This window comes from Anser anser, assembly GCF_964211835.1.
Source record: "Anser anser genome assembly, chromosome: Z".
Lineage (NCBI taxonomy): Eukaryota > Metazoa > Chordata > Aves > Anseriformes > Anatidae > Anser > Anser anser.
In genome coordinates, this window is record NC_139723.1 from 79,211,849 (window position 1) to 79,234,981 (window position 23,133).

Here is a 23,133-nt window from a genome sequence, read left to right on the forward strand (position 1 = left end):
GATATTTAGTCTTCTCTAGCATCTTCAAGACATTAAATACATCTTATGCTTTCCCTGTGAGAGAAGGGATGTGTTTTTTGTAGTGCAGGGAAGAAAGAGGTACATGTCAAGTCTGTAAGAGCTGACTTAGATGGAACTGAGTTGTCTAAACACCAGAAGGGATGGGCATGGGGCTTTGGCTAAGTCTGCATTGATCAGTGAAGTAAAGTAGTTCAGCTTTCTTTGCCTACTCTTTTTGTTTCATATTTTGGCTTAATATTGTGACAAAAATCTCAAATAATTTTCTTCAGACAGGATCTTCTCTGAAGCTATTTTATTCGCAATTGCAATGGTGGGCATCCTGCCAATTAGGAGCACATTTTAGTAAACAAATCATAACCTTTTACTCACTATTACGCGACACCTGATCACCTCCCCTGTTTCCTCATTGGCTGAGTACTACAGGCTCACAAGCTACTCGACGCTCCTCTATACCACATATGTACAATTTTTTTGATCAACCCTTTAATTTCTCCTTCTTCCTTTTTTTCTCCTGTCTTACATTTTGAGAACGTGTGATCCTTGTTTTACCGTTCTCACATGGCTCATCCTGTTCTTCTCAACCTTCTACCTTATTTTGGAACAGTGAGGCCTTCTACTGTCCACTTATCTACTTAGCATTTCTCCTTGTTATGACTACACAACTACCTTGGAACACAGAAAATTAGTTCTCTACAAAAACACAACCTAGTTTCTCACAGTATCTCCAAATTCAATAGAAAAATGGGGGTTTTTGCTTGTTCAGCTTCAGTTCCTTTTGTTTTTTAAACAAGAAATTGTGCAGTTTTCTATGCAGTATATGCTGGGATACTGGCAGAAATCAAATGACCCAAAATCTGCATAAACCTAACAAAATTTTCTCAGAGGTTTCTGCAGTGGCTTAGCAGACATAGTTGATCTCAGCCATGGTAAGCTGGGCTAAATGTGTTGGCTTTTCTGTCACCTCTGAGTGTATTCCATGTGTGAATCTCTAATGGTGATTGTTTTTTTTTGATGGTCAGTTTGAAAACAGATTCAATGCTTAGAAACCATACAGGAAAAAAAACACTTGACAATGAGGTCACAGTATTACTAACTTTGTAGCTGAGAAAGATCATGTTGTTAATCCTAATTGATGACGCCCAGCAGTGTGTTCAGTTTAACTAATAGCAATAGTATCCTTTCCTGTTTCCAGCCTCTATTGTTTATTGCAGTTCCTTCTTTAAAAAAGGTCAATTATGTCTATGTGAAATGCTGTTATGGGCTATTCATCCAGGTTCTCGGGATGGCTCGATGGGTCTCTGGGAAGTCACAGAGGATGTGCTGTCTAAAAGCGATGCCAGGCACAACCTGTCTCAAGTTCCTGTCTATGCCCACATAACACACAGGGCTCTGAAGGATATCCCCAAGGAGAACACCAATCCTGACAATTGCAAAGTCCGAGCACTGGCTTTCAACAATAAAAACAAGGTGAGTAAGGTACTCAAGACAGATGAGAAGTCCTAAAACTGTCCAGACTTACCAGAAAAAAATAATCTAAATCAAATATATTGGAGAGAGGCAGCCTGACATATTTTTCCCTGATCCTTTTGTGTCCTTCTCATATGAAATGGTCGTCTTCATCTGCTGTGTCTACCTCAGCCCTCAAGTGAATTCAGAAAAGCTGGAGGCGGGGAATTCATGTATTTTTCTGAAAAGGAACAATTTGACTGTAGGATTGGTTTTTAGACTTGCACCCAGAGGGAGCAAGGGAGAATGTTTGCAAGAAACAGAGAAAGTACCAGAACACCCCTTGCATCTTGAATCCCACTCTTTGGTGCGGTTGTTGCTTTCCTTCACCCTTAATGAAGACCAGCTGACATTCAGGTAGTTCCTGTTTTGATGGCTGAGTTGTTACTGGATTGCTCAGTAAGCGAGGTAACTGACACACAGGGCAGGCACCAGTGCTTGCTCCGGTGTTATTTTGTTGGCATTTGACAAACAGAAAACATTAACCTCCCCCCCATGCTGATCTCTTGCTATTACTAGAGATGAAAGCTACTGTAGCAAGTAGGAGTAGCAATTCATCCTCCACTGCTTTTGTTTCTGTCCTCACAGAACAGAGGAGGTCTGAAGCCAAAGCAGGCGTGCTCTCAGCAACACAGTGCTCCTGTTGGCTTTATTTTTCACCATGTTAATCACTCCTCTGCAATGAAGACTTCATACAGCTTTTTCCTATAGAGTAGTGCCTGGAAATAAATGGTTACTTTGGGGTCAGAATCACTGTGGGAGCTGCTAGTTGCTAACTAGCTTGTACTGTCTAATAAGTTATTATTTGCTTGTCTAACAAGATCTATACTTTGAAAGTTATTTTTGGTTATTTAATTCTTATTCTATCTGGCACCTTTGTGCTATATTGCGTTCTCTCAAGATCAATGTGAAATGAAAGGCTATCTTGATAAGGACGTACAGGATTACAGATGAGCTCAATCTGGAGGGTGTAGCCTGCCTAGTAGAGTGTGAGGTTTATAAGGGCATTTATAATACAGAAACTAATTTTTTTTTTTTTTTTTTAAATCTTAACAGGAGCTGGGAGCTGTGTCCCTAGATGGGTATTTTCATCTTTGGAAAGCAGAGCACACGCTATCAAAGGTGCTTTTCTCTTTTGGCTTTAAACTTGGAAAATTGCCTAGCATTTATTGCTGTACACTATTTCTTCATCTCCTTTAAATGCTTGAAGAAAACAACAGGTTATAAAACGTAAGCTTTGTATAAAATGTACTAAAAATAAAACTTGAGGAGAGAAACTCACTACTCTTAACTTTCTGCCAGCTCTGCATGAGTTGAGTGTCCTGTTGCATAGAGCGTGGGTAGTTTTGTAGCAGGGTTCATCAAAGAAGCTATACTTGTTGAAGTGTAATTGCAGATTAAAATTCGGCATATCTCTGCTGGTGTATGAGGTAAGCTTTTTCAGGGAGCTGATGCCGTTACACCTGCGAAGTGGTAACAGCAGCTTAAAAAAAAAAAAACTAAAACAATTTGCCAAAAATGTCCTTTGTTCTTCAAATAATACTTCAGCCTTTAGCATTCCAGTTTGGTTTGATAAGGCATCCCATCTCTACCATGGCTTTTTTTTTTTTCTGTGGGTCAGGTTGTTGGTTTTCTCCTTAAGTTCTGTTTTTGTGATGAATTATTTTAGCTGCTTTTTTTCCCCACTGCAATTTACACTGAACTTAGCTTTAACAGAAGAATTCTGTAACATGTTGCTCTTTTATTGTAATGTGTTTTGTTTTTTTTTGTCTTTCCTCTGTTTCCAGTTACTCTCCACAAAGTTGCCATACTGCAGGGAGAATGTGTGTTTGGCTTACGGTCAGGAGTGGTCAGTGTATGCCGTAGGATCACAGGCGCACGTCTCCTTTCTGGATCCGAGGCAGCCGTCTCACAATGTTAAATCCGTCTGTTCCAAAGAACGAGGCAGTGGTAAGAAACTTGAGAGTGCTTCAACCTGTTTGCTTTCAGAAGTAGCAATGTAAGATAAGCTTCTTAAACAAATAAGAGATTTTTCATGTGATGTGTTAAATCATTAACAGTATATGTAGGTTTTGGTTTTAGGCCACTTGTCTTGGCATAAGAGAAGCTAAAAGCAACACTGAAACTAGATGATTTCTTAAGAGCAACTGCATTGTGTACCATCCAAATAGTAATGAACACTATGAAGTCTACATCTTCAACTTTTTAAATGTATTTCTCTATTGTACTTCATCTCATAGCAAAACCAGTTATCATACCACCACTAATACTGCCTAGTCTTGCAGTTTTCTCTGGGACTGGAAGAAAAACGCATGTTTCTGCTGTTTGCTGTCACATTTGGAGTCTGTGCTGTGAGTGAATGCTTACTCTGACGTTGAAGATGAGTGAGATTTCTGACTTTCAGTGTGTATTTGTTTAAATACAAAAGCTCACTCAAAAAAAGAAAGTAACAATAGTAGTCAGAATGATTATAGACATGAGTACCGTTTTTTTCTTCTGCAGTCTCTTCAACTGAACCTTATGCCAGGGCCAAGTGTAAGCATTGTCAGGGTGCATGATCCTATATGCTTCTTCCCATGTCCTTTATTTTGAAGCATGAGAAGGAAGCATTGTGTTAAGATTTTCCATCTTAAAACACATTAATCCAAGGCTAGAAAGTTGCAGTCCTTGTTTAGCTCAGCTCTGAGCATCAGTCTCTTCATTGGGCAAGTTATCAAAAGAGGATTTGTGTAAATAAAACCTCCCTAGCCCTTGTCTGCATTTACTGGAGTTTGTGGGGTGCTGCCCAGATAAATGTCAGGGTCTGTTTCTTTGAGATATGGGAGAGTTTTCTTTAGGGTGGGAAATAATGGTTCACCAGCCCTGAACAGCTGTCCGCACCAGCCTTTGCCCTGAATCACAGCCAGCCAGGGCTCTGTGGAGGTCCTCTGAGGCTGCTACTCTCCAGTGTCATAGGGAAGAGGTACTAAGACACAGGAGCGTATTGCCCAATGGTGGCTGGAAGTTTCTGCCCTGAGTATGTGATCCTGCTGGACGTGATCTGTGTGTAGGTAGCTTTTCTGAGACACTGGCTTGAGCCTGGGGAAACCCTTGGTTCAGCACCATTTTCTGTTCTGCGTAGTGGGCAGATCTCTTCTTATGGCACTGTTGGGGGCACTGAGGTAATATTGCTTCCCAAGGTGCTGAGTGCTTCAGCTTTCTATTGATCCCCCTGGGACTTGGTGTGTGGGGCAGCACAGGCTTCAGAAAGAAGAAAAAAAAGAAAAGGAAGGCTGTTTGGTTTGTGGACTAAAATTTGGGTTGACTTGCAAGTTCTCTGAATGTGCTGTCAGCTTCCAAAATGCACCCAGTGAATGTGGGAAGTTCACACCAACTTCAGATTATTACTGTTGTGTGCATATAAACAGGCTAGAGAGAGCACCATTTTCAGTCTTACCAAGTTAGAATCTGTTTTTTACCCAGTGTAACCATAGCTGCTGTACATCAGAAGACAATTATGCTTTTTAGTGTTCTTGTAAGTGTTGCTTTTCTTAGCAGCTGTACAGGAATATGTAGGGCCCTGTACTCTAGTTCCTGATCAGCAGAAACTGCTTTCTGCTTGGCTAGCATGTAGCGAATTGTTTTATGCCCTTGACTTCACACCCTGAGGACAACAATGTTAACGTAGTGGACAGAGCTTGTGCAGCACAGACTCTGTGCTTGCTCTTTGCTTAGGACGTGCTACTGCATCTTCATTTACTTCTGCAGTATGTCGGGCCTCCCTCTCTCTCAGGAGTAAAACTCAATTTGCTGACCCAAATATTCCATAGTGTAGCGTTGGGAATGTTAGAGAGCTTGCCTTGATCAGTTCTAGGCACAGGTTGTGCTGCTAGTTTGTGGATAATCTGAGGTGGTACTTCAGGAGCCAATGTGAAGTGCTGTTCTTCAAAGTGTGTTCTAAATATCTTAGTAATGGATATGCCACTGGTTCCTTCAGCTATTTTTTTTATTAGAGAAGGGTCCACATTTCTGCATTTCATTGCTTTTTTTATTCATAGTACTGAAAAGTATGCCATGTGCACTGATACTCCACCTGTTTCTGTAAGTGTTCTGCTGGGTTGCTTGTCAAGAGCACTTTTATAACACAAACAGGAGGATGTCTCCTCTTGTGCCCGTCTCCCCTTACTCAAGTGGCTGCTCTTGCTGATTGAAGAGGGTTTAAAGCCTTCTGAATGTATCCTATGCATATGGAGCTGTGAATTAAATTGGAGGTTCTTGTATGCATCTGGGAAATCTAATGTAGCAAGTGTGAGACTTGCACAGTGGTTTCCCACCTACTAAGACAGCAGCCATGACTTCACCTCACATCAGAAGCACAGCGGTGTTGCCTGCTCTGAGCATGTATCACAGATGCACGTGGCTGTGAAGGTAACGGCAGGGTGTGGAGGTGGAAGGATGAGGATGTGTTTCTAGTTGGGATTCTGTACAAAGGGCAAGGGGAAAACTCCCTGGCTGCATCCACATCATCTGGATGCCTGCTGTCACGTGTCCCACTGAACATACTCCAGCACGGTACAAGTTTCATGACTTCCAGTCCCACGTGGTATGGTGACAGCAGTTGGAATGTGGATGTAGCTGGCGTAACTCTCTTCCCTTCCTGTTTGGATGCTTGCTTAGGCTGGAATTCGAAGGTACCTTAAATAGGGTTTAAGAGCACGCCTTGAGTTTATAACCCAGTATCATGTTGTGCGGGAAGAAAAAGTATAAAAGCGGTGGGATTTCTTCCATGTGGAACAGTAGCTTAGGGTAGAGTGCTTACACAGAACAAAGCTTTGGCACAATGGAGAGCGGATGACAGGACATCTAGCAATCTGTAAATTCCTACATGCAGAATCTCCCTGAGACTGCTCCTGAGGAATGTGGTGTCGCTTGGGTTGTACGATGCCTGCTGTTTTCACTGCTGAGTGAAGTGCTAAAGATGCCAGCTGTAAAGAATAAGGTGTTTGTGTGAGACTACTCAAGTAATGATAACTTAAAGAAACATCACAATCTTAAATTATTTAGTATCAAAGCGATTAGTGATGATTGTAGTTGCACACAATTACTCTTGCTGTTGATCAGCAAAATGTGTGTGGTGGAAGCAGAGTAATTTTTCTCATTGGCTCTTTCTCACAGCTTGGCAGGTAGCTAGATAAGGGTGAGCTCGTGGGAGACACCAATATGCATCCTTTCTACTACGTGCTGCCATGCACTCACTCCTCCTGGTTCACTTAGAGACTGATTGCAGACAGAACATGCTTGCTCTTGATCTTAAATGTCTTAGATCTTTGCTTATCTGGCATAGCTGGGGCCTACTGAGAATGAAGCTTCCTGCTGTGCACCGTCAGTGGAGCAGATGGCCTCAGAGAAGGGGAATAGTGTGTGTGTATACACACATACATACAATTTTACATATGTATATTACGTTACATATACAATTGAACCTGCTGCTTCAGTAGTATAAATGGGATTTATCTACACTGCTCCATAGAAATGGGAAAACTGATGTGGAGAAAGCTAGTAGGTAGTTTTTGTTGAAGACAGCATTAGACATCAAGCAGCAGCACTGCAGAGCCAAAGCGTGCCTGGTCCTCACTGGATTGGTTTTATGTCCTTTCTCTGTTCGTCAGGTATTCGATCAGTGAGCTTCTACGAACACATCATCACAGTGGGAACAGGGCATGGCTCCTTACTGTTCTATGATATCAGAGCCCAGAGGTTCCTGGATGAAAAGCCCCCACGTGCCTGCTATGGACAGAAGCAGAAATTAGGAGGAAGTGAAATTTTGAAGTTGACTACGGGGAAAGGTTGGCTGGTGAGTAGTAGCTTGTAGCTATAAGGCTTGAACGAGTTGTTTTTACAGTAATGGGAGTTACCTGTAATGATGAATATCAAGAAATGCTGCAAGATTGTTTTCACAAAGGTATTGAGTGGCCAGCTGCTTGAATTTAAGGCGTACTGACTACTCTGCTTATGCACTGATCCATAAATTAACTAGTTCTTCTTCCTCTTGATTGTAGTCTATCTTCTAGTTGTTAGTACATTGAACAAGTTATGTTGTCTACCTTAAAAGCACGATAATTTAATGTGGTACTCTGAGAGATTTAGTTTAGCTTTATACAGCTTTAGAAACTCTGGTTTCCTGAAATAATGCCACGGCAGGCACTTCAGTTCAATGTCCTGTGTGTTACTATAAAGCAATTAATGGCTATGTCTGACTTCTCTCCATTATCTTTCTTATCGTTGTGATGCAACTTTAAAAATTAATGGGACTTGCTATCTTCCCTACCCTTCACCCTCCCCACCTCCACTGTTTGGTGCAAACCTCCTCAGAAAAAGCTTCAGGAAGGCTCTGGTATCTTCTAATTCAAGTTGTTCTGTCTGAAGCTTCAGGGAACAGAGGAAAAGATCCCTCTTAGGCTCTGGAAACTACATTCTGCTTCTGTGAAACAAGGCTTTCTGTTTGTTTGGCATCAGTAACAGTCTGAACTTTCCTTTAACAGAATCATGATGAAACCTGGAGGAATTATTTTTCTGAAATTAATTTCTTCCCAAATGCTGTTTACACCCACTGCTACGACTCGTCTGGAACAAAACTCTTTGTGGCAGGAGGCCCCCTTCCATCAGGACTTCATGGGAATTATGCTGGTCTCTGGAGCTAATGATAACTCTTTACAAATGCTGATCTTTACACAGATTTCCAATTTTATTTTTTGTTTTCTTTTTTTTTTTGTAACAATTAAATTGTGTGATGCCACTGAGTTCTGATTTAAATGCAAGTTATTTTTCGCAGAGTTTTCTGTTGGTCTCCAACAGTTTTGTACATCTTTTTGAACCAGTTTTTGCTTTAACCTTCTCGATCCTTTTTATGAAGGCTTTTTGAAATCCCTTTTTATTATATTTGCTCCAAATGACTTTTCCCTTGCATTTATGCTATCTTGGCCATGTGCCCCCTCCCCTACTTTGCTGTGAGGTAGGATTCCTTTCTACTAGAGTGGTTGCTCCTGGGCTTTCTGTGAAAGTGTAGGGGCTGCGTGTGTGCAGGTACTTTGTGTCAGTTACATTACCTGGAGCGAGGACTACTTGTAATTAAAAAATATTAAAAATATTTATAAGAGATAAGCTACTACTTTATCTGCAGAGCCTGGCCCTGGCCTGGGTTGATCTTATTTTTTAAAAGTACAAGTCTAATGACACTGTTTATATGTAGAGGAATACAGTAATTTTAAGCTGTACTCATTGGAGCCCCGGGACAGATTCCCCAGGGTATTGCCCATCACGCTCAAACTGCAAAAGCACAGGAGTTCTCAAAAGTGCGTTTGCATTTTAATGGTAGTTTTCAGCAGTGCCAGGAAGAAAAAAAACAAGTCTTTTGTTCCTTTTCTGCCTGTCCCAGGTATCAGCTTGTGCAGCTGGAGTTTGAGTTGGCTGTCCTGCAGCAAGGCAGGGTGACGTTACACTGAGGGCCTGCAGAGGTGATGAAAGGAAAACGGGGAGGGGGGCTAGGGACGTGAGTTTTTTTTCTTTTTAAAAAATGAACTGTATCTAACCATTTTGCAGGTGAGACAAGGTTCCCGGGTATGCTGCTGTGGTAGCTCATGGGTTCTTTGTAGACTGCCTAAAACCCAGGATCTCTTTTGTCTCAGATTGTGGAAACTTTTTCCTTTTTTTTTTTTTTTTTTTAGCTGTTCAGGTTGTTAGCCATCTGCTTTGATAAGCCACTGGTATAAAAAAACTATTTTTTTCTGTAAGGATAAAGAGTTTGTCTCAGACTTGTCTAATGCAGGCTAAAAGATTACCACGTAGCAAGATAACTTGCTGTTAGCTCGTGTTGCATTAGCATCCACCGTCATCTAGCTTGCTGTAGGAGATGCTCAATCTTTCCCTGGAGCCCCCTGCTGCCTTTTCCATTTGAACTCCCCGTGGGACTGTGGTTGGGGAGGATAGGTCTGATGCCTTTCGGGTCTACCTGTGAAGCGTGTGCATTCCACTGTACCGGTCCTCTCTGCCACTTGGCTAAAATGCAGGGCTCTGGGGTGCTCCTCCTGGTCTTTTGGCAGCACCAGGAACTCTTGCCTTGTTACCGATGCCTCTGTCCTCTGCCGGGATGAATGCCTGCCCCCTGCCCTCGTCGCCGCCGGAGCAGCGTGCGCCTGGACTTTGCTGCTGTGGTGCCAAACGAGCACTTGGTTGAAGCTGAGGAGAAAAGACAAGGCTGGGACATGCTCTGTTCTCCTGTCTCTGCTGGAGATGACAGCACCGCAGGAGAGTAGCTCTGGTCGCTGAAGCTGTTCCCGCCAGGCTGACCAGAGCTAGTCTGGCAGTGTCCTTATGGTCTCTCGTCTTTGTGCACGGTGTCTTCATCAATAACGCCGAGCACTGAGGCCCTGGCTTACGTGTTTGACTGATGGGATTACACAGTGTAACAGGCTGTTCCTGAAGGGGAGCAGACCCTGCTTTATCTCACATCAGGCACCTGAAGGAGAGAAAATAACTAATTGTAACAGACCTTCAGACCTTTTGTTCCTGCTGTTTGACCTTTCAGGAACATGGGATCTTGTGCTGCTAGTGAGTGTAGGAAGCTGTTTATTTTACCCCTCTACTTTAGAGTAGACTACCTTATTAATTCGGGTATTACATTTCCCATATTCATTCTTACATGCAATCGAACCAGTGACTTAATTACTGGTTCAGTAATACCCAGCTTGTACGTGCTGGGTAGCAACCCCTCGATAACAATCGGGTGTTACGTGATGGACGTTCCCGAGGAAGCAGAAGCTACAGAGCAGTGTTAGCTTGAGCGTGGCGGTGGGGGTGGTGCTCAGCCTCTTGCCCAAACTCCTCGTTCCTGGTAGCTGCTCCAGCCTTCCTCCTTGGACAGTCAGCTCAGCCAAGGAGAATTGCTGCTGCTCTCCCCAGGTGCTTCCTGGGACTGTTGTAAAGAAGCGAGTCCACTTGTTTGGTTCCCTCATCAGTGCTGCTGATGTTGGTCCAAGGTGAGTAAATTACCAAAGAATAGTTTCATAGGTGTTTGTTCCTAGTCTCAGTTGTTCATTTTTCCCCCTAGATCCATTTTAAGATGCTTTGCAATAGTGCCCAGATAGCTGACTGTATTTAGTCTGTCCACAAAAGTTATGTTCGCGTTGTGCGTGACTCTTGTGACTCCCTTAGTGAGGGAGACTCTTGAATGTCTTTATGGGGATATCTTTGCTGCCTCCATTTCAAGTCTTTGGCAGCATTTTTGTATCTTAAGGATTAAGATACTTCTGTATCAGTCACTCTTCTCTAGAATTTCATTCCCTTCCTTCAACTAAGCACTTGCTTTGTATATAGCTTGCAGCTGCAGAGCTACAAGATTAAAGTTGTGATCCAGCTATGTTAAGTGGTGGTTTGGTGTCTTAATTTCTGCCCCTCAGCTGAGAGGCACTAACTGACCTTGTGAATGGATGTCCCTCACCTGGTGCAGCTGTGAAATAAAGCAGGCTTGCCTAGACTGCTTTTTGGAGGTTGCCTGCTTTGTTTGATTGCAAGAAACCAAGAACAGATTGTCCACAAGTCGCTGCAGCTCAGCAGTGCAGCAGCATCTTACAGCAGCCAGGTGGGAGCTCTGAGATCTATTTGTGGTGGTCTGATACCCTTATTTTCCGTAAACTCACTTCTTCAAGGTGTCGGAGAGGTTCTTAATTAGTTGATGTTGCAACTGCTGCTATAACTCAGTCACTGAGCTTGGGTACAGCTCATCTGTAGGGATGGTGTTGCAGGGCTGCATGTGATGCAGGCGGAGCAGATTCTCCAGCCAGTCTGTGCTGAGCCCTGGACCGCCGCGCTCCATGCTCTCTGGCTTGAAGTCAAGTGAAAATTCCCCTTTGTGCACTGCTGGTCACGCTGCAGCCCCAACCCATGGTGTGACCTCAACTTAAAATGCATTTCTGAGTGTTGCAGTGCCTTCAGTAGCTTATCTTAAGGTCTCTGAAGCACAGACACCAGGAATTTGTCCGTATTGCAGACAAGAGGGTGGAAGGAATACTGCCATGTCTCGTCTGAAGGGAACTCCTCTGTGCTTTCCCCTGCCTCTGCAAGCAGTCGTTTCACGGTGGTGAGGATGGGCAAGGGAGCACGAGGGGGGAAAAAAAGGTGAAAGCCCAGCCAACTGGTTGGTATTGGTCTCAGAACACCTGAGGAGCTTAAAAACACAGAGGGGATGCTTATTCATTGCTCAGGAGGTACTTGTAAAAGGGCTTAATCAGAAATGTTTTCAGAGGTCAAGTAGATGTCCCTTTCATTCTTGGTTTTTCCATGTTAATTTTTAAGGATTTAAATTAGGAAGTATCTTTTTTCCTGTGATGCTTGCCGGCTTTATCAGAACCATGTGGTGCTTGGCTAATTAAAAACAAATGCTTTTGACAGAAAAGAATCTTCCCAATTAAAAACTGAATGCCATTTTCTAACAGCTTTTCCCTCTTGTGACCTGCTGGGAGCAGAACAGTCTAAGAAAGTGCACACAGACCTAACACAGGGTGCCAGGGCTGTTGGAGCTGGGAAAGCGGCTGCCGCTTCTGGACTGAAAAATCACCAAGCAAAACACTTGATTCCGTACAAATTCATGGTCTCAGTCTAATGGCCAGAGAGGGGTGTATATAAAAGCACTTGCAGCATATAAGGAGATGTCTCTAGTCCTAGATGTTGATTCTTTGACCTCAGAACAAAAATCTAGGAGTCAATACTTGGTTTTCTTAGGAACTGCTTTTTTAGATTCCCTTATTAAAAGGGAAAATTCAGGTGCTGAATCTTAATCTCATTAAACTTGTACTTTTTATTTGCCCATTCTCCTGGTCTCCTTTCCTTTTCAAGGCCTCCCACAGTCTCAGGGTATATAAATCACTGACTCATCCAAATAATACCGAAATGGACCAACCAGAGGTTAACGTGCCTTTCTCTTCTGGTACCTTGATCTTTGTAAAGTTATCTCACCAACTCGTCACTGTCTTAGGGCTGGGTACGTGCATTGTCTTTTTCTAAGATGTATGTGTTGAAGTTGCAACAGGTTTGTACTGTTAATTGTGACTCGTTTTATTTGTTTTAGGATGTGGTGTAGACGCAAATCAACGCACTGGTTTGTCTTGGGATCGGTCTCACCCGTGACACCTACCAGTGCTTGCTTGTTTGTTAATGTGTACACAAATGCTGGATCTTCCCCATCACCTCTGATGTACTTGTATATGATGCACAAACTACACAAGGTGTTTTTAAAATGTGTGGTGATCACAACTTGTTGCCTGAGGGTAGCATGTCCTACAGTGAACTGTTTTTAATGTTTTTTTCCCCAAATGTATTTAAAGATCCAAAGCCAGGGAGGGGTGGGGTTCAGCACTCACTGACACTTGCTGGCTTTTGTTCTGAATCCAGGTTCTGATGTTAACAACTCCTGCAATTCCACCCATTTAACAGAGCCTTTCTCAGCTCGCTGTTTCTGTCATGAGCTGTGTTGGAACAGCACCGGATCCTGAACTATCACAGAAGCTGGCAAGTGAAGCAGTAACAGCTCTTTTCAAATGTTATAGTGCATGTTTTTAACTGTAAGGTAAAACTGTTTAAAGTTTTTAATGCAGCTCGCAAATGGAACAGTGGGAAACTGCCGATAGTAAGCAAAACTACCCTGTCTGCACGTGAAGCTCAGCGTTCAGAGCTACCTTGTGAACTTTTTCCTCTGAAAAGTGATTTTTTTTTCTTCCCAAGACAAAGACATGACATGTTAACTTTGTCTTCTGAATTGGCAAATGGTATATTTTGGTTTTCAAACTGACACCTGGAGTTTGGGCCAGGTTTCTGCCTCTTCTGCAGGTAGAGGATGGTATGATGGATAGAGTGTGTCCATTCCCAGTTGTTGAGCTTAATCTGTTTGTCAGAGCATGGAAACAGGAACGCTTCTTCGCTTCCTGTTGCCCTAAAAGGGCTTGTATATCCATTACTAACTGAAGTTAAGTACTGAATTGATCCATGAGGCTACCTTTGTCTTTAGAAGCAGCATCGCTAGTCATCAAGCTATTGGCATTGATAGGTTGCCAAGGAGCACTGAGGTTAGTGTATCTCCTGTTCTAGCTGTGTGTGTTCTTGGAACCGCAGTGCGTATTTAAACTGGAGTTCTTTTTGTTCTTGTCAAGTTTCTTGATATCTAGTAAGGTCCCATTTTTATCATGGTCACTTTGCAGAGTAGAACAGATTGGTCTGTCTACTTTGTTATCTTCAGCACTTTACCCATATCCCATTTCTTCCCAGTTCACTTTTAAAAATTGGTTCAAAGCTGCTTGCCTAGTCTGAAAAATACCAAGTCATAATGAAGAGAAAACCCATGTCCCACTGTTCTTTCACCATAAACTTCAGTTTCTGGCTGCCTGACTCGGATGTGGAGACTCCACTTCTGCAAAGCCTGAAATTCTCACATATCTGCATTGTTCAGTGGATGTCAGCAGATCATGAAGTGGAGGTGCCCAGCACCAGCACCTGTTTCGTTTGGTTAAGACTGATCCAGTGGTGTGTTAGTCAACCAGAGAATTGTCATCCTTGGCCAATCAACAATTGAATAACATCCTTGTTATTCAGCATCACAGCTAAAAATCCTTTGAGGCAAAGGCAGGAAGGTGCATCACTGACTTACTGCTGACTTTTAATCCCATTTGGAGCCTTTCTCCATGTACTCTGTCATATGCATTTGATGGATTGTGGAAAAAATTGTGCTATGCTATGAGCTGAACTCTAGCCCTGTGCTCAGAAGGCAACAGCTGTTATTAGCTTTAGCTAGCAGTAATACCAAGGGCTGGCTACATGCAGATGAGCTGATGTTTGAGCAATGGAAGCCTTGAGGTTTTGCTTTGTGCTTTTAAGACTGCAGAACTGGTCCCAGAACTTGTGAGACTGCTGGTCATCCATCTCGGGATGAGCTGTGAAGATGGCATGGGGAACAACCAGTGGTCAGTCACCCTCTCCCTCATCCACGAAGGTTACCACTGCACTTGTCTTTGTTTTCATGGTTGACTACAAACACTGTGCTTTGCTGCCACCAGCCACCTCTGTGGGCTTCCTGCTGGGATGGAGCCTGCAGCTTCATCTACCTGGTCGCTTGCTCAGTCAGCGTGAGCTGTATGTGCAGGGTGTGCCAGGCCAGCTGGGTGTTACAGCTTCAGTTGACTGCTCTGGGTTTCTCTTACAACGCAGGTGATATAGGACCAGTACAGAAAGGCCCGGATGAGAAACTTCTAGCAGGCTCTGTCACTCTTGTTCAAAACGCTTTGTCTCCATTCTCCCTTCTTGCCACCTTCTGGGCCCTGAGACTCGAGCAAGTTCCCTGTTGTCTCATGGCTTACCAGTTCTGCCAAGTCTAGGGGTGAGCCCCGCTGCAGTCTGAGACTTCTGCACTTGCTCAGACAACACCTTGCTGAATTGTTTGCTGTCTGCCTTTTCATTTAACTCAGCCCTGGATGTCTCCCTGAGCTGGTATCCTCCTTTCAGCCTGAAGGGCTTTGCTCCAAACTCATTCCTGTGCCATGAAGGAGTTGATTCCCATACTGCTGATTATTTCAATTGGGTGGCTTTTTTCTTACTTATTCTGGGGTTCACTGCAAATATACAGTATGTTAGTGACTTCTCAGCTCTCTCCTGAACGTGGTACAGGGGCCCACCCAGGTGAAGCATCAGAATTTTGTCTACTTGTAAGGTGCGCAGAAACAGGTCTCTCCTAAACAATTTTTTGGGAGGAAAAGCAGCTGCATACACACAAATGGAAAGGTATCTCTGTGCAGAATAGGTGAGGGAGCAGTTTAAGAATTTAAAATAGAAGAACAGATTACCTTTTTTAAAAAAATTACTTTAACAGGAGGTTTGGCTGTGTTCTAATCCACAGAAAGTTGCAATGTTAACTGGGGGTTTCTGTTCATCAATACAAAATGTGCCTCTCAACTATAATGCAAAAGTCAGTCTCTGTCTCACTTTGTTTGCAATGCAAGAAGTTTAACTGAAGACTGATTTAATTCTTGTTTCTTGCTCTTAAGTGTTATCATCCATACACCAGTCCTTGCTGGTCTTTCCCAAGCACCATACAGCACCATCCCTGTTTAAAAGCAAAAAGGGAATTGCATTGAGCAGTGGAACCTGCTGAACTCCCTTGCTTTAGAGACACTGGAGAGAAGAGACCAGGTTCCGCGTGTTTTAATTACAACTTTAAACCAATGCAGCTACTCTCTCAGATCAGCACCACTTCCTATTTTCCCTCTGTTAGATGGGAATACAAAAGCAAACCCAGCAATACGTGATCGAGTTGACGTGCTCGCGTGTAGAACGTGGGATCTTTGAAATACGAGGACTGAGATCTCCAGTTGTGTGGAAGAACTCAGTATGGGTGCAAGAGTTTGGATCTCTGATTACAGCTCTTCTGCCAGCTTGCTAAATGCAATCGAGTACTCTGCACTCTGCCGAAGACTGTGGTAGAAGAGCTGTGGAGGTGTAGGCTGGAACTGATCTTTTTAGGTCACCTCTGTGTTGCTTGACTAAATGGACAACGTAACAGTAATTTTTACAGATTGCTTTCCATCTGTCAGTCACAACTCTTAATTTGCTGTTTGGGGGAAAACTGTTAATATATGCGTTTCCAGATCAAACGAAGAGCCTAACTTTCCATCTTGCATTAACCGGGTTACTGTGTTCACATGCCAGAAAGATGTTGCTCTTTGAAAAAAGCATGTTAGTGTATGTGGCGATGACCCATGCACTTTTTAAATACCTAAATCTGTATATTCTCACCTGAGTATCGTTAACCATGCTGTAGTCTGACAAATGGATCTTTTACTACTGCCTTGTTATATAGATAATTGTAATTAACTGCAGTTTGTTTTTCCACTACTTGAAGTTGTGTGATCTGGAAATTGGTGAACAAAAAGTATTTGTGCATCTTACTATGGGTATCTCTAAATAAAATGTATTTGTATAGTGTGTTGGCTTTGACTGATGGTTTCTTTTATTTTCTAATCCTCTCACTACGAGTAAATTCAAGCCAGTTTGTGGGCAAACAGACTTGATTTTTCTACCTTTAACAGTCCAGCCTTTGTGCTTATGTGACTGATTCAAAGAAAATAGTGAAACTTTTTTTGTTTTGTTTTTGTTCCTGACCACCACCCTTTGCCAGTGCCTGGATTTATACCCTAAGGGCAGGTTCTCAACTTGTTCCTGTTTTCCACAGTTTAAAAACCACTCATGTTCTCTGTACAGCTGAAGTAAAACCATTTGCTTCCATAGGAAATGTATCCAATGGCAGAGCTGGGAATGTTAAGCTCTTCAAAGCCTCTCCTTTCTGTTTTCTTCTGGTACCTCATTTGTTCTGAAGCAAAGCTTTCCTTTCAACCACTATTTTTCTAAGAAGGAAATACTTAGAGGTGCTGGGAGGGAGAAATGTCCTCAAAACCTCTAAGCTTTATGTTGGGGGTTAAGACAACGTGCCTAAAAGCCTCTCGTGCATTCTCTCCTTTCTCACACTTACCCTGAGCTGCTCATTTCCATGGAGGTTTGTCATGGACATACTGCAGCTTTAGATGCAAGCTATGAGAGCATGTTCCCAGCAGCACCATTTCTGCTCCCTGTAGTGCTGTAGTAGGCGTTCCTGAGGCTTGGGAATGCCTGAAAAAGAGAGAAAAGGAAGAGCAAAGTCCAAAAGGCACGTGAATGCTGTCATCTTACTAAGCCTTATACCACCAAAATTGTTTGAGATCTGAGAAGAAAAAAAAAAGTTGCCTGGCCCTGGAAATACACAGGAAATTATTGGTTACACATGTGGTGGGCAGAGGCTAGAAAGCAATGTTAGCTGCACAGCTTGTGGCTCCTGGATTGCCTCCTGTCACAGCCATAGATGCAGATGAGCTGGTTCCAAGCCCTCAGTGTGGAAGTTGGAGATGACCTGCTCGTGGGCTATGCTCTGTCCCTTGATGGCCACATTTCCGCTGGATGGTATAGAATGGGTCCACTTTTGTTTCTACAGGAAGTAGGAAAGGGAGAGAGAGTGAAGGGCATAAGTTACTTTAAGCTGTAGAGATGTTTCTGGCAATGACTGTTACCAACTCCCCAGCTGCATCTAATCCTCTGTCAAGTAGCTGCAAGCTGACATGCTGGACCAAAAAGGACGAGATGGCTGAGGACCTCAGGAAGCCCCAAAACAGTCCTCTCAGACCTCCTCCTAGATGTGTGTCCAGCTTAGATCTCAGCAATAAACCACCCAAATCCTTCCCCAGTTGTCACATCACCTAGTTTGCAAGTCCCCTCGTCTTCCAATTCCCTGTGCAGATGGAGCAGTTTGTACCCTTCTGTAGGGCAGGTGGTCTGCATTGAACGGGCTTTTCACTGCCACTGTTTCGTGGCTGTGGTCTTCATCCCCAGCCTGAGCAGTCCAAGTTCCCTCGGTGCTTTCTCACAGAGGCCCTGCTCGACATGCCTGTGAGTGGCCATCACCATTTCTGGCTGTGGATCCAACGTGAGATCCGCTGCATTCCTTGGCCTGGAGACTGCGCCGGGGCCATGCAGCTATCGATCGTGCTTTTACAGCACGCTACAAACCCTGCGGCAGCGCACGTTATCCCTCCCTTTCAACACTCAATCTGCTGCCTGCGTCCAGCTCCCAGCCCAGCTGCTGCAGGTCCGCCTGGCTGTCATCACTTTCCTGGTTGGGTGTATTTTGTTTCTGCTCCTTGTGGCTCCGGATGTCAGCTCCTGCCAGCTGGTGGCACCGCTGTCACAGAGCAAGGAAGCAAGAGCAGAATGGCACTTTGGGAATAGTTTCAAACTGGTTGTGTTTAAGTGTTTTTTTCACAGCCATATCTGTACTCATCCTGTCTGCTTCTGCGTGGAGAAGTGGGATAGCCTTTGCCAGTGCAAGGTGCTTTCAAGGTCCGGTAAACGGATTCATAAATGGAGAAATGCCAGGAACGCACTGCTTGAGGTGTTCTTGGGGCACGGGCAGCCCATTCTGTCAGAGGCTGACAATCAGCAAGTTCACAGCGTATTAAAAAACAAGTGCTTTGCCACCCACCTTCCTTGGTCCCCACTCCCAACCTCCTCATCTGGAAGAACAAGTGTCAGGAAGCCTTCAGCAAAGCTCAAGGAAACATGGAGCCAAAGTGGCATGTGGGAGCTGCCGATCAGCTGCTTGAAAGTTACGCCCCGCATGGCAGTAGCTTTCCCTCTTCATTATGGTGCGCCATGAGCTGGCAGAGGTAAGAGAGAAGCCACGAGACTTTAAGTGTAGAGCTGTGGTCAAAAGGTCAACTTGACAGTTGCCTGGACTGTTTGTGCCAAAGACATAAACAGAGCATGGGTCATGTTCCAGGGATGCTGAAGTCTCAGCAGAAAGATTTGCAGCCACTGTAATCAGTGCCTGATTTTTATTTTTTTTTCCATCAAAGGCTTTACTGTTTCAGGGGTTTCTTCTGTCCACAGACCCACCAGTGTGACTGGTGAGTGCCAATTACAGGCACATCTCCATTTTCTGGAGTAAGGGAGGGCTGAGATCCCACTAGGCACATTAAAAATGGCTGATAAAGACAGATTCTCTATGATCAATGCAAGATGCCCTGTGGAACATGGTGCAAGGATGGCTGAAAGTCCCTACAGGATCAGGATGTTGTTGATGTGTCAGGGACCTGAACTAGCCTGGCATCTGTGGGACACTACAGCTGAGCTAATCAGCCATTCCAGAATGAACTAGCTCTGCATGTAAACAACCGGTGTCTTTGGTTGATAAACTATGAGTTGCCTGTGACCTAACTTAGAAAAGAAACAGATAAAACAAATTAATTTACACCATTCTGCTAGAGGAACTGGTATAAGCTATAACAGCAAAAGGATTTTTTGTTTGTTTGTAATAACTTTTAACCTCTTAAAAAAACAATTTGTAGCAATTGTATTAGCCCACTTCTAGATGGTTTTAAAAGCACTAGCAGGTGAGTATAAAAGTGTCCCAGGAATACCTGTTCCACTAATTCCTTCTCCACTAGGAAGCACTATGCTAGTGTCGCATTGGGACAGAACGAACAGCTGGTTGTTAACTCACAGACTGACTGGCGGGCAGGAACATCTGCCTGTCAGAAATGGCGTTCTATCAGCAGCCCTACGGTGACTACACCCAAGAGCTCTTTAAGAGCTGGCCAGGGAAATGTCTGGCTTCATGGTGATAATTTTAATCTTGGGAAATTTTAAGAGGCTGGAAGCATGCCACTGTTCGAGCAGGGCACAGAGGGTGACCAGATACCTGCAGAGTACTTTCCTTGATGTCACAGGCAAAATAATGAAAAACTGATAAGGGGCTTGCTTCATAGAGAATTCAAGGCTAGACATAAAATTAATGCCAGGCAACATGGTTGTGTGGAACATAAGTCTTGTTAAAAAAAGCCTATTTAATTCTCAGAGATCGTTTAGCTGATAAAGGTAACAGTGAGCATGTCACAGAATTAAATTGGGGAGTTTGACAGAACAAACTCAGCACTCACCATTAGCAGAGCATGCACTGCATGGAATAACATCTGTCAACATCCTTCCCCAAAACGGGTGTTTACAGCAGAGTTCTGCAGGATCAGTATCAGGCTCGGACGTGCTGAAGTCTCCTCAGTAAGTACGAAGTCACTGCAGATGTTTTGTGAAAAATATTAGAGGAAAGGAAAATAACAAGGGGGATAAGGCAGTTGTACTGAGCAATTCCAGAATCTCGTCACATGAAAGTGCATCATCTTGTTCACGCTGCCAAATGACAAGGTAAACCTGGACAAAGGGCTGCAGGCGGCACCTACAGCAGAGGGTCTGACCAGGCACGCACCGGCTCTGGAAGGGAGATCTGGCAGTCCAGCACGAATTCCCAGGATGATGCTGAGACATGACAGAGTAATGCAGCCCATGGATGTTAGGAATTTTAATGGCCTGGGCTATATGAAGGCCAGACAATGATTTCATTACTCTTTCTTCCTTTAATGCCGTGAATCAATGAATGGCATCTATGCTAGAAGGGCTTACATCCACAACTCAAATGGCTACTCTTTCCAGTACAAGCAGTGCTGAAGCCTTGCTTCTGCATGCACTTTAACACAGTCAAATACATCACATCCCATTTCTAGACAGTATCTTTGAAGTTTCACCCCAAGTCTACATGTACCAGCAATCTCTGGTACACCCAGGGGTAATGCATCTTGACACAACTCCACTTTGCATTCAAGACTTTCAATTGTTCTGCTACAACCAGAGAGAATCCCTAATTCCCTGCAAACTCAACTCAAGCCTGAGTTTGGTTTCTTCACATGGAGCCTCTTCCTTACACAATCTAAGTACAACTGGATTGCACTGGCTCTCTGAGGCTACCGGAGAGCATTTTGGAGAAAGATAGTGCTGTTGATGCAGGTGTCACAGGTTAAGGCTGTAATAACAGTCTGCAGAGAAGAGCAGTATTTTTGTTAGATCAGGTGATATACCTGGGAAAAAAGGAACAGGCACAAAGGAAATACAAACTTCAGACTAAGTTGTGAAAACCTTCTCTGAACTCCAGCTCAGCTGGACTAATTGTCTGATCAGTCCAAGAGACTGGGGTAGTGTAGTGTAGAAAGTAGAAGTGAGTGTTAGCATGAGGAGGGATGGTCTGCTTGCAGCCCGAGCCCCTGAAGAATAGATGATTTTCACTTACTGTCTGTAATACAGAAGTAGAACAGACTTCTGAATCAGTAACAGGGTGATATTCTTAAGTGTTTTTTTCCCCTCCTTTCCTTTTGGCAAGTAGAATGTCAAAGCACCAAAATGGTGTTTTTCAGCCCGTGGAAAAAGGGGACTTTTTTCAGGACTGCCTATTTTAAGAAATCTGCCATAGGTGACTAAGAAAAGTAAGCCTGAAGTAAGCTTAAGCATACAGTCCGGAGGGATTTGCACCTTCACAAGATTATTCTTTAGTAGCTGGAAAACTGAAAAGGTCGCAAATCCTTAAAATGGCAGACGAAGTGCTGACATAGGCAGAGGGGAGTGAGTTAAATAGCTAAGTAGGTAAGATTTGCCTGCCAGGCCTGGTCAAAACTTTGCGGTGTTTAATGCAGGGTCTCCTCTTCCAACCCTGATGTGCTGAACATTCAGAGCAAGGGTCTCTGACTGCAGCCTCCCAAAGGAATACAATAAAGGAATTCCTTCATTCCTCTCTTCTGGAAGCTTTGGCAGTGAAATACTTCATCTTCTCATTTGTATTTACTCCATGCACAGCGGAAAGAAGTCTACAATGATTTTTGTCCCAGTATCCTTGTTTAATTTTCTCTTATTCCAAATGTTCCTAGGCTGGATTCTGTGTGATATTTGGAGACATCCTCCAGCTGGCACCACACCATCTGACTAGAGCATCCCAAGAGCTCTCAGCCTTTGTTGTTGCATGCTGCACATCAAACATCCATATTGATTAGCAAAGGATTGCCAAGTCATGATGAAAGAATGCTAATAATACTGATTAAATCCGCACAGATTATGGAGCCGCAGACATGTTTGTCACAAAGCTTGTGAAACTTTGGAGCTATAATTAATTTCCTCCCCCCAGCAGTAATATAACAAAATATCAACAGTTGCCTCCGGAGAATCAACACTACCTGTGCACTCTTTGGTCTGAATTTCAATTCAGCTCCAAAGGCCCCTGTATCTTATTGGGAAAAGATGGGGAATAGGGAGGTCTTGCTGCTTCCAACCTGTAGGAACTGTTGTAGCTCCTGCCATCTCTGTAATAAACAACGAGGTCAGTCCAGGATGCTGGCCACCTAAATCTGTGTACTCTAAGCTAAAAGGGCAGAAGCACAAAAAACACTGATTAATTTTCAGATATTGCTTACGGTAAAATGAGATTTGATGCTCTCTCTACTGAAGTGGAGAGTCAAGGGAGGTCAACAGACAGAGGATGAACAAACAGCAGCAAAGGAAATAAGACCACAGAAAAGGTCAAAATCAGGGTACATACACATTGAGATGCCAGGGGCAGAACAAACATTCTGCCCCAGTCACCTTTACCAACCCCACCTGCTCAGCAGAAAGCCAAGCAGGGACCAATTTCCACCAGAATAAGCAAGCCCTGCCTTAATATGGCAGGCCTCAGGACAAAGGAACACCAGAAGGGTACATCTGCTATGCTTCAGGCAAGCAGAGGTGCAGTACAGAACCCAGTGGTAAAAACGCACAGCAGGATAAATTTGAAAGGAACCAATTTCTCTCTTTTCCTGGCTCAGAACCTGAAATTCCACATCATGGGGAGTCAAACCACCTACCTTCCTTCTCACCTGTGCTGTCACCATGCAGTCGGGGTTGCCATTTCTACCCGGGGGCGCTGCCAGAAGCTGCACCAAGTGCTCTCACATGCTCTGCTCTGCCACCCCCTCGCTGCTCTGCATCCTCTTGTTCTCCCTTTTCCTCCTGTATTGCAGCTATCCCTTGGCATGGCACCTTCTGGGATTCCTCTGTGTCAATGGGGTGCCTCCCTGTGTTCAGCCTGGCAAAAGAGCCTAACACTAAAAAAAAATCATAGAATCAGTAATGCTGGAAAAGAACCTCCATGAT

At 43.8% G+C, this 23,133-nt stretch overlaps 1 protein-coding gene across 1 annotated transcript in view; it reads left to right on the forward strand.

The window, feature by feature from the left end:
* Window positions 1-22,057, forward strand: part of DCAF12 (DDB1 and CUL4 associated factor 12) — a 36,433-nt gene extending 14,376 nt beyond the window's left edge. Inside the window, exons 5-10 of the mRNA XM_083817836.1 lie at window positions 1,295-1,488; window positions 2,584-2,649; window positions 3,315-3,477; window positions 7,176-7,360; window positions 8,049-18,794; window positions 21,876-22,057. Of these exons, the coding sequence (XP_083673962.1) occupies window positions 1,295-1,488; window positions 2,584-2,649; window positions 3,315-3,477; window positions 7,176-7,360; window positions 8,049-8,207 (767 nt within the window). The 3' untranslated portion in view covers window positions 8,208-18,794; window positions 21,876-22,057. The remainder of the gene's footprint in view (window positions 1-1,294; window positions 1,489-2,583; window positions 2,650-3,314; window positions 3,478-7,175; window positions 7,361-8,048; window positions 18,795-21,875) is intronic.
* The last annotated feature ends 1,076 nt before the right edge of the window (window positions 22,058-23,133 follow it).